The following is a 12,623-nucleotide window of genomic DNA, read 5'->3' on the forward strand; positions in this document are numbered from 1 at the left end:
ACATGAAAAAACACCATACAAAGCTAGATGTGTTAAATTAAACTCAACTTTCTTAAATTTTCTGCAGCATGCGAGTTCAAGTCCCACGGCTGGTAAGAATTTTACTTTTTCTTTTCTTTTCATATTTTAGTTTAAGAAGTTGACTTAATAAAAGAATGTAAACTCTGCAAATTGGCGTGTGGTGTGTGATTGGCCGTGCAAGAACACACCGAAAGAAGTAAAAGCAAAAACAATAGGATGCGGAATTTCGAGCATTAAAATTGGGTGGAGTTGAAACTCAACGGTTCACTGTTCATGTAAAAAATGGGACTATGTATAACAAACCAAAAATCAAAACAGACAAGTGATGATAAAAACACATGCAAAACATCATTATACTCGAACCATGTATAACATTGAATTTACTTTGCATTTCTCATATACTAATATTAAGTAATTTACAAGCCTCTAATTCCCATAATCTATTCAATTGGAGGAGGACTAGACCACCTTCTCTTCACCTCAGATTTCCATCTCACCTCTTTAAGCTTTCCATCCAACCCATAGTCTCTCTCCATCACAAGGTTGATCCCTTCATCAGAGTACCAACCAACTCCAATACAAAGAATGCCATCTTTGTTGATGTCAACATAGCATGTCACACCCCCAGGAAGCCATAGCATGGTCACATCCTGCATGTCAAGCCGCTCCTCCTCTCCGAAGTAGTTTGTATTCTCAGGGAGGCTCCTCTTCTTCAGATTTTCCATACAAAGGTACACAAATAGGGCGTGGCTGTTGCCTTCTTCCGGGTCAAGCCGCTCCTCCTCGCCATACACAGGAGTTGCACTGACCTCAAAGACTTTCCATGACCCTGTCAGGTCCGATGGTTTCGTTCGTTTTCTTTGTGACAATGGCTTTACTTCGAAGTCCATGTCATCACTGTTTCAAATGTAGCACTAGTCATTTTCTTGAACTCAAGATAAAGGAAAATGACAAACTATAATGGCATGGTTGGATAAACTTAACAATAAGCACTCAAATATGAAGAAAATGTGAAGGTGAAATGAATCAAGTTTTGTCCATAAGTTAAAATAAACTTATACACTTCAAGCTTTATAAAAGTTCTCTTACATTAACTTTTCAAGTGAGATAAACTTAAGGGTTTAATCATCATGCATTGTTAGTGTAACTTTTAAGATAGTTATTATAAAAGTCAATAAACTTTACACACTTGATTGTTTGTGATTGAATGATAGTATAAAACTATTTTACACTATCAATATATAGCTTATTTTCTTAAAGTTAAATTTTTTTCTTATAGCTTATTTTCTCTAAACTTTTTTTTTTCTCTTATGAGAGTTTAAAGAAAAGTTTATTCAAATAGGAACTAAGTAAATGCACATGCCAGGATCCATGTCATATTGCATTAAACATCATGTTAATTTATCTTTTAAATCCAATTTGTTGGGTTCACTTCACATTTACCAGTTGCATGGTATTTTGTGTTTAACTGAATGTCAATAAGTGCTTCATAGTCACGAATTGGAACAATATGAAAATAAAGAACAAGTACCTCTGGTCATCAATGGAAGCAGGACTGACCCATTCTTCTTCATACACAGCGACTCTCATTATCTGTATGTCCGAACCACCATTAATGAATTCTATGGTATGGATGATTCGGATCCTTTTGTGGCAGCCTTTAACCAAGCACTAGAAAAGGAGAAATTGTGACAAAAGAAATTATAACTCTTGCTGGAGAAATATGAGACAAATTATCAAGATCAAAAAAAGTAGTTGAATTAGTTATTTTTAATTAATTCCACCATAAATTCAAATTTTATTCTAGAGATACCCTTTAGTAGACACCTACTACATAAGAAATAAGTGAACACATAGAAAATAGAATTAATAATAAATTAAGAATATAAATGAAATTTATTCCTGAGTAATTTTGAAAACCGATGATTGTTGTTGCTTATATTAGGAGTTTAGGACCAAGGAAAAATATAATTTGTTGCTTATAATTAAGACAGAAGTAGAAATAGCAATTGACACTAGGGAAGGATCTATAAATATGATATTCTGTAAGTTGCATGCAAGACATACTTGTTCAAACTTGAAAGTTGGTGTGATATAGTACTTTGTGTCATCAGATGATTCACCCACTGGAATATCCATAGGACCTCGAGAATAAGACCCATCCTGAAAATATACGGAATCATAATTATTTATTATTTATGAAATACAAATGGAAGAAAAATGAAATATCAGTAGTGTATGCTGTTCATTCAGATTCTAAACAACGTTAGGCATATTGTATGATCGATTTCATTATAATTTAGGGGTATTCTCTTGATACTGCATGACTATTAAACTTTAAAAATGATTATCCACAGTAAATGTTTAAAAATAGTTGACATAGATATCAGCAAGACCCAAGCAATTAACTGTCATAAGTATCGTGAATTTCATTAAAAAGGCTAATGAAACAATACAAAGTTGTCCACAGCAGTTACAAGGAATGCAGGATAAGGTATCTAACTATAACAAATGAGCCAAAGTTCTTGGGAACATGCAAAAAAGGAAGTGCCAGAGCATTCTCTATAAACTTTTTCAGTCAGAAAACCAACCCCTATCATGATCTATGATGCATCTTAATGGCAGGAGATTTCAGTGATGCATCTTCATTGATATCAGTAGAATGGAAGAGATTCCAGTGAGAGGTTAAAATAAAACAGTTGAGACAATACAGAAGCACTGAAGCAGTTTCCAGATTTTCACATTGAGGCGAAGATGAAACTTTTGGAAGGGATTATAGTTAGACACTCAACTCTCTAGAGTATATCTCAAGAAAAGAAAATGGGAATGATCAAAGAGTTTCTCCTCCTTTTTTTTTTTTGTTTTTTTGTTAAGAACATTACCAGTAGAAGGAAAATGGGAATGATCAAGGAGGTAAAAGTCTTAGCACTAGAAGAACATTAGAAAACAACATAAAGGACATTAAAAATATGTTTTGGCAACAGAATAAAGATTTATTTATTTATTTATTACTATGCAATATTTTTTGGAGAGGTTTAACTTCACTGGACCAGGAAAAGGGTATTTCCTTTTATTTATAAAACAGTGAGAAAATAGTGTTTTCTGCATGGAAAACTAATACTTCAAAAAAGTGATAACATATCCTCGAAATAATAACTCACTTTGCATAAACAAATTTAAACTAGCATGGCAAGAATCTTACTTCAAAGTAAACAAGTCCTGGTTCACAGCCCATGACATCTTCTTCCATCACATCACTCCTTTTAAAGTCAAAGGATTCAAATGTAGGCAAAACATGATTTGTTACATTTTCACTGTATTTTTGCTGCCCGTCTTTGGTTCCATTGCTGCCTTCATTATGCTGTGGTATTTCACCATAAGGATTCAAGGTCACCCAGTTAACCTTTCTCTGAATTTGAGATGTACGTTCACCCGAAGTTGATGGTACAGCCTCTATACGGGAAAGAGTATAGCAGTCATATAGATTTTCATTCCTGCTACCTATTTCCATTGGTTCCATTTCAGCTGTGATGGGAGAAAACACAGCACCAACACCCTTCCAAATTCCACTGAGACTACTAGCAAATGTATTCCAAGCTGGTTTTATCACTGGTTCCTGAAAGATTGTCCACTCGGTCAGTATAATGTTCATTGCAATTTGAACTAGGAATCATTTCTACGTTTAGTGCAGATATCAAATTATCAATAACATATACTCCCTCTATTCTCTATTATAAGTAAAAAACACTTTTTTTTTGTTCTTAAATGTAAGCAAATTTCAACTACTTTTGTCTCATATAATGATACTCTTCCTAAAATATCTCTCCTTTAATGCATGACTTTTCAACTGCACTACTTCTTTTGACATTTATAATAAGAACAATTTAGGAAGAATGTACATAATTAGTAAAATTTAATGCAGATATTCTTAATATGGATAAAAACAGTTCTTTTTTTTTTTTTTTTTGCTTATAATAGAGAATAAAGAAAGTACATATAAAAAATGTAGAAAAAAAAAATGACAGCGGCACTGAAGTAGATTTCTACGAAATGTCTAGCTAAATTTTATCCATAATGCAATTGGTGGAATTCATCCATCACACAGTTTAATCTTTTTCAAACTAAAAAGTTTTACAATCAGAAGAAACCACCCATGTTATAGATGAATTCCTTATTTTCAAACTTGAAATTCTCAAACCGCTGCAAAACCCAAAAGCAAGCCCTAAAACACACGGTACACATACAATCTCCTCCAGATCTTCGAATAAAATTTAAATGAACAAAGTTGTAGAGAAACATTCAAAACTTCACCCACTTATGCAAACCTTGGGCCCCAAAACAATAAAATAAATTTATTTTCTCAGTTCTTTATGTTATTGGCAACTGAAGTAAAACATGCAAAGCCAATTTTTGAAAAAGAATTATTAAAAGTAAAACCTTAGTATCAAGAAAAATTTTAAGCACCATTAGGTAATCATTGATCCTTAAAACTTAACAATATGAACTCCGGCAGGCTGTAAAGCATCTCCTTTCCTTTTTGGGGTTTAATCCACATAATATGTTATCAGTCATTAATCTAAAGAAGACAACAGAATGATAGAACCTTGGGAGGACCACACTACAAAAGCTAGCTGCTAGCTATTGTAGTTGCAATTAGATCCTAACATTCCACCATGCTCCACAACCCCGGTGCTCACGTGGAGTGGCTGTGCACACTAGTTCCCTTTGACTAGTCCCGGGCAAACACTGAAATGCTGGCATCACCACCCACGCCACTCGTCTCCGGTTGAGAGATATGGTGTAAGGCTCTGACACCAATTGATAAGAACCTTGGGAGAACCACACAACAAATGCTAGCTATTGTAGTTGGAGAGCCCAAGGCATTGTAAACCAACACTAGAATCCCATAATTCCAATGTGGGACTTGTCCCATACTTTGCAATTGAATTTTAACACGGGACTTCCCACTATTTTCCTAATTTAAATTGGGATTTGGTTCTTCTAAAATGAGGGAGTGTACTTTAGAGGATAAATAAAAAATTGTTGATTAGAAAATCATCAATTGAGAATTGTGATAAAATCAAATTCTTTGTAGAATAAAATCTAAAACTTATTATATTACAACCGTTGGTTTTTTAATTAACGGTTATTATTATACTTTATTTTCTAAAGTGCAATTTCTCACTTTAGAGGAGTCAAATCCTTTAAATTGTGTATTTCACATTCTATTTAATTGTCTAGAAAAAATATGATCAAGAACAACATTTTCATGTTTTAACATTTCAATCATCAGATAGGCTCAAAAGTTCCGCTATACACACACAGACAGAAGTTCCCAGCAGCAGTTTTTGACAAGTTATGAACAAAACTAACCACTTATAAGTTATAACACTCACCACTGTCAAATTAATTATATTGAAATGGTATGAATATACAATAATTCACCAAAGCATAAGTTCTGCCACATGATTGGCATGTTTGGTTTGGACTTCCCAAACTGCTAGTATAAGACATCACACACAGAACAGTACTGTGCGGAAAAAGTAAAAGAAAACTCTGGAAGGATAATAGCAGGAAGATGAAACGAAATGAAGCTGAAAACTGTTCCATCCAACTTGTATAATCCATGTGGTTTATACAATACATCATATAAAATGATTACTATTAATTCATTCGAACAGATTTACTACTGTTGGCACTATATCCTTTAGCCCACCATTCATCAAAATGACCTAAGGACCTTGCTCTCATTTTCTTTCCTTCACTTACACCAGCAGAATTATTTGATTTTCAAGTCTCTGCGAGTTGAGGACTTATTCACTATGTTCATTTTAACCTTTCTTAATCAATTTCTACGTCTTCAACTAACTACCCAGCCCCAGCCCCCCACATCAATTCCCTTCCCAAAACAAAGCAAAAGCCAACAACTTTGCATCAATTTATTAAATTGAAAGAGACCCAAGTGAGGAAAAGAGCACCTGAGTCTGAAGAACAGTCTCAACCTCCACCAACATAGCCCCAGAGACAATGACCCTTCCACCCTTTGGACCCTTCCTCCGCACCACCCTCTTCCCTCTCTGCTTCCTCCTCTTATCCTTCTGAGAAGAAGCCACCTTGGCAAGCTCATTGTCAATGCTCCACACATTCTCCTTGTTGCCCCTCACCCTCACACCCTCTTTGGGACCATTCTTCTTGTGATTGGGCTTGTGGGCCTGGGCTGTTATGAGCCTTGTGGAACATGATGGGCTGGGGAGGGAGGGGGAGAAGCCAAGAGAGGGAAGGGAGGTGTGGGTGGAAGAGAGGGTGTGGTGGAAGCCAAGGTGGTGGTGTGTGGTGAAGAAGCTGTTGCTGCGGTAAAGCGAAGAAGGGGATTGCATGCTTGTGACTTGTGTGAGCTTTGGAATGTAGATGGAGCACAAAACCAGTTTTTCTTTTGAGGTTTCGCACTCACAAGGTAACCTTGGAGAACATGGTTATTGGTTAACACTTAGCAATAAAAATGGAATTTTTAATTTTTAATTTATTTATTTATTTTGTGTGGTTACATAACTACATATAGAATAGAACCATAGGGTTAGCCTAGTAGTTGGGTAGAGGGATTGTGATAGTTAAAAACATGAAAACTTAGGTTCAATCTTTACTGTAATTATCTTTATAATTTTTACTATCTTTAAAAAAAAAATTACATATAGAATTCTGCCGTAAAATGAATTACAAGTAGACTTCCAAATAATGATAAGATTTAAAACATCATCTATCCATAATTTTTTAAACAATTTTTAATTAAATTTATTTTTTTTTAATTTTTATATTCTTGTAATTTAGTTCTCTGAATTAAAAATTATTTACAATTCATAAAATTTCACAAAATATATTTTTTATATCCATGTCTCATTAATATTTCATCTCATTATCCATATGTATCATTTATAAAATTTTTGGAATAGTACGTAATTTTAACAAAGTATTACTAATATAGTTGTCTAAATATGATGATACAAAGAATAATTTGTGAAAGTTTATATATTCAATAGATTAAATTACAAAAATATTTAAAAAATGAAAGACACAGTTACAAATTTTTTTAATTTAAAAAACTAATAAAAAATTATAAAAATTTCATGGAGATTAAATCTAATAATAATAATACTTTTAATGAATATTTATTTTTTATTTGACATTATGTGTTTGAAGAGTTACTTGGAAAGTTATATTATAGAGATTAATGTGATTTTAAGGCTTAATATTTTTCTTTTCTAATTTCAAGTGCTAGTATGTATGTATTGAATCGTTAAATTTTTTTTAAAATAATTATTTTTATTAAATGAATTATATTTTAAATTTATGATAAATAATTTTTTTTAATAATTGATATTTTTAAAAATATTATTGAAATATAATTTTGAAATAAGAATAAAAATAAATTAATAGAAACAAGAGATTAAGAAATCTCTAAAAAAATACTTTTATTAAAGAAAAAACTAAAGGTTAAATGAAATACATAGAAAAAAGGAGGTTGATGGTGTGTGTATTTTAAAACCTATAACAAATGAAAAGATATAAATTTATAAAAGTCAGTCGTCTAAAGAGTGTGAGGAAAGAAAGATAAGGTAATAACATAAAATATTTTTATACTAGTTCACTTATTTTTAACTATGTCTAGTTACATTCGAACTTGAAGGATTTTACTAACTTGAAAACTTTTACAAACAAGTATTCTTTAGTATCACTCCTAATTACAACAAGTATTCTCTTTGTCACTTCTAGCCTGCTTGTAATAATTCGTTGCATTATTCTATAAAGTGTTTATGATAGACCCTCACAGAGAGGATATGTAAGTTTGGGTATACTTGAAACTTAAGCTATTCTCTGATTGTCCACTAGACGATGATATATAAGACTTATGCCTACAGGACATAGATGTTTGTCACGTGTTAAATGATATATAAGACTTATACTTAGCGTGATTTTTATAGAGTATTGACAACTTGAAATCATTTTTACAATATTGACACAACTATTATTTTTCTTCTCTTGAAGTCTTTTTGTATTTATATGTAACAGCCTGGACACACCAAAATGAGAGGAATTCAAAGATTATGCAAGTATGAGATTGTACAATTAAGGGTGACTTAAAGGAATTAATTTGTACTACCTATGCCAACAAGATGTATCTATTTTTTGGTAGCACATCCTACAAGAACTCCATAGTTAAGAATGTTTTACTTGCAGTAATTTAGATATGGGTGACCTTCTAGGAAGTTTCCCAAAAAATGTGTAAGTGAGGACAAAGCACGCTAAAATGTCTTGTGTTGGTTTGTGGGGTTAGTCGTTGATCCAAGAAGCGACCAAAGATCTCTAAAAGGGCTACCCATGGAGGGTTCTGAAATATGAAGGGTTCTGACCAACGAGGAGTTATGTAAAATGTTATCGTGTGAAGTCGCAAGGAGTGAAGCTGTTGAGACGTCAAATCGAAGGGGTGTTACAAATGGTATCAAAGTAGGTCTTTTCTCCCAATACGATGTGGTTCAAGGATAAACCAAACGGAAGTTGGTGGGCTTGTAACAAGTTAGACATACCAAAATGAGAGGGATCCAAAAATTGTGTAAGTATGAGATTGTACAATCAATAATGACTTAAAGGATTTAATTTGTATTACCTATACCAACAAAATGTATTTACTTTTCGGTAGCATATCCCATAATAACTTCATAGTTAAGCATACTTTACTTGGAGTAATTTAGGGATGAGTGACCTTCAGAGAAGTTTTCCAGAAAGTGTGTAAGTGAGGACAAAATATATTGAAAAGTCTTATGTTGGTTTATGGGGTGGCCATTGAGAAAGATGATCTTCAATCTTCACAATATGGTTGTTCTACACTTGCATTTAGATACTTCAGAGCTTCATAAATGCTTTGTCATGGTAAGGGAATGAAGTAGAGAGCAAGGACTTCTGAACCTATCATTGTATATGTTGATTTCTCTTTATGACACCCTCTACCCCATATTCATAATTACACAATAAATAGGAATAACTAAAATCTTTCATAAATAAAACCAGAATCTCAAGTATCTTACGTAGAGGATTCACATTCATAAACTCGTAAACAATATCTCCAATGCAGCAATTTCAAAGGAAAGAAATTGAGGATCTCAAAATAGTTTAATGGAAATAACATTATAAACTAGTCCTAACTACGCCCTGATGTCACATATCCTATCAGAGCACGTCCAAGTGAAGCCTAAGCTTCATCACCAACATCCTCATGTTGATGGTTATCTGCAACACAATAGAAGACACACATATAACAAACAGGGAAATGAGAAACATCTCACTCAGGTTAAGGTGTAAAAATAATGGTCAGGCAACACACATACAAATCATAACAAAGCACAACACAAAACACACATTAATCAAGCACAACTTAACTTATACATACATTAATAGCACATACACAGTCGCTCATTATGCAATGATGCTATAGACTCAACTCACAAATCCATGCATGTGGCGCTAGTCACATATCACATATCACTGGTGTGCTGCCTAAACAACACACCTAAGGTAGTCTAGGAGTACATGTAGGGAGCTATCCATACATTCTTAACTAGAAAGATGTACTGCTAGGGTCTGGTTGGGATAGTGAAGTTGCGCAAGTTACATCTCGTGCTCACAGATAGGAAAAATCAAGATATTCAAACCACACTATCCCCTAAGACTCCCCAAGCTCTTACACAAGGAGGGTCTTCCCTAACGGTGTACTCCACATCGTACCTATCACATAGATGCACATGATGCATGTCACACACTCACACTTCATTGACTCATTATTTCACTTGTTATAGTTACTCATATATCATATCTCATGTCTCATATTCATTTTTCACATTGTCTCATCATATTCACGTAGTCTAATACAAGAAACCTCTCATAGGCATATACATCAAAATAACACACAAACCATAACAGGAAATTATTCAACTTCATACACATTCAATTCGCAATTCATAACATATGAAGCATAAAGGTCATAAATCCAACTTCATGATTTCACGCATTTTTTTACAACTAGCCTAGTAATATAATATTTTAATAGGTCAAAACACTCCAAATGTTACCCAAAACACGAATGCATCATCAATTTTATATATAATGCCTCAAAATTCATCCAAAGATCATATCCCTAATTTCACTTCATAGGGTTTCTCACAGGAACCCACAGAGCACTCTAATTCATATCAAAACTTGTCTATTTTCAAAATTAAACACATATTTACACTCAACAAACATCAAGAAACACAACAGAAAACTCAGTAGCCGAAACAAAAAATATTCAAAATTTGTCTATTTCTCATAGGATTTCTCGTAGGAACCCATAGAGCACTCTAATCCATATCAAAACATATCCAAACTCAAAATTAAACATACATTTATGCTTAGTAATTGTAGACACCCAATTTCATCCCGGGGGCATACAAACAAGATAGGACATCAGAGGGCCCAAAAACCCAAATTAACTTTTTTTAGTGGCCCGGAACGGGCCGTTCCAAAATCGGAATGGGTCGTTCCCAAGTTCGGAACGGACCGTTCTCGAATTGGAACGGGCCGTTCCAAGGCTTCTCAATGGCCTAAAAATTGTTATCTAGAACAGGCCGTTCTAGACTAGAACGGGCCATTCCAAAATCGGAACGGGCCGTTCCTAAGTCCGGAACAGGCCATTCTGAAATCAGAACGGGCTGTTCTGGTTCCCCAGAATGGGCCGTTCTAATTTCAGAACGGGCCGTTCTAGGGTACGAAAATGGTGCATAACGTTCGGATTCTGAACGAGCCGTTCCGAATCCAGAACGGGCCGTTCCGGCCCACATTTGATGCCTATAAATAGAGATCTCGGGCATAGTTCTGGGGGCGGCCAGAGAAATTTTGAATAAGACTCCTTTGAGCACGAAAATTATCGATCTCTCTCCCTTTTATTATATTTCTTGAGATTTGTGTCGCATCTCTATATTCTTTCTCTCTTCTATTGTATTTCTTGAGTGTTGTGAGGTAATTATAGTGCGAAAGGTTGCCACAAAGCACCTCAAATCTCCCTATTTTGAAGATCCAATAGAGCTTATTCAAGAGGTATTTCAGTTAATTTCTTTCTCTCTTTTTTATTTCTTATTTATAATAATTATTGTTATAATAAAAATAATAATGTAGATATTTTAGGGTTAATTGTATTATTTAAATTTCAAGTATGTAAATAGTTATTAATAAAGGGGATTTAATATTTAATTTATTATTTCTTATCACATTAACTTCATCATAGGGTACCGATTGGGGGCGTTGTAGGGGTGCTTAATACCTTCCCTACACGTAACCGACTCCCGAACCCAATTCTGGCTATCAAGGCCATTATTGAATTTTTAAAAAACCTTTTCTTTTTCCAATGTTTTGAGTAAAACATTGGTGGCGACTCCAAGAACCTATTCTCAAAATCATTAATTAAGGATTAGTCTGGTGTCCGGGCATTCCTTAATTGATGAGATTTTTAAAAGGATGTCTAAACCATTAGTCGCGAGATCGGAAATTTTCGGGTTGCGACAGTAATCATCAAGGAATACAACAGAAAACTTAGAAGCCAAAATACAAAACACTCAAAATTTGTCTGTTTCTCATAAGGTTTCCTGTAAAAATTCATAGAGCACTTTAATTCATATCAAAACTTATCTATTCTCTAAATTGAACGCATATTCACACTCAGAATCACCCAAGGAATGCACCACAACAATCACAAAGCAAAATAGAAAACTTTCATAAAGTGTCTGTTCTTATAGGCATACATTAGGCAAAGGATTAGGGGCCAATCCTACTACCTAATAATTATTCTCACACCCCCGAGTGAGGTTTCTCACTCTCCCTTACCTGGATGAGTAGAAGATGAAGCAAGGACAGGATCTGGTTGGTCTCGTTCTCTTCGTTCTCCTTGGTTTTTAGAGAGCATAGAAGAGAAATGAGTCAAAAGAGTGAATACGTGAAATGACTCTTGGTAATTTCTGATAATTCCCTTCTTAAAATAATAAAAATAAAATAATAATAATAATAATACTAATTAATTAAATGACCATCACGTCCTTCCTTCCCCTTCCATAAAATAATTAATATAATTAAAGCATATCTCTTTCTTTTAATCAAATAACATAAGCACAATTATTAATAAAATATATTTCATAAAAGTTACCTATATATCACTAATCAAAATAATAATTATAAATCACGTCTCATAAATAAAATAATGTTCATATAATTATTTAAATAATATTAAAACTCTAAAATAATTACATTAAATACCAAAATAATAATTACAAATCATGCTTTATAACAAAATATGCTCATATGAATACTTAAATAGTACCAAAAATCCCAAAATGAATACATTAACATACTGAAATAATTTCTAAAATATTATTAATATAAGGTATGAAAACTAGGGTGTTATACTCTTCATGGTTGACATTTCTCTTCTAGATGTTGCACTTGCACTATAAGAAAAATGTAAATTTTCCACGGACATAATCTGTCGATAAAAAGGAATATTTGTCAGAAAAAGAGAATTTTTGATG

At 33.4% G+C, this 12,623-nt stretch overlaps 1 protein-coding gene across 1 annotated transcript; it reads right to left on the bottom strand.

Moving 5' to 3' along the window:
- Positions 1-344: 344 nt before the first annotated feature.
- Positions 345-6,484, bottom strand: LOC109789967 (dihydroorotate dehydrogenase (DUF3598)). Its single transcript, XM_083070694.1, has 5 exons — positions 6,000-6,484; positions 3,224-3,637; positions 2,089-2,184; positions 1,553-1,692; positions 345-918 (listed from the first exon to the last, which is right to left on the bottom strand). Exons 1-5 carry the CDS (start codon positions 6,396-6,398, stop codon positions 462-464), a joined length of 1,506 nt encoding a protein of 501 aa, XP_082926820.1. The 5' UTR covers positions 6,399-6,484; the 3' UTR covers positions 345-461.
- Between the last annotated feature and the right edge of the window lie 6,139 nt (positions 6,485-12,623).

Source organism: Cajanus cajan, chromosome 3, assembly GCF_000230855.2.
Source record: "Cajanus cajan strain Asha chromosome 3, NIPB_CcT2T_4, whole genome shotgun sequence".
Lineage (NCBI taxonomy): Eukaryota > Viridiplantae > Streptophyta > Magnoliopsida > Fabales > Fabaceae > Cajanus > Cajanus cajan.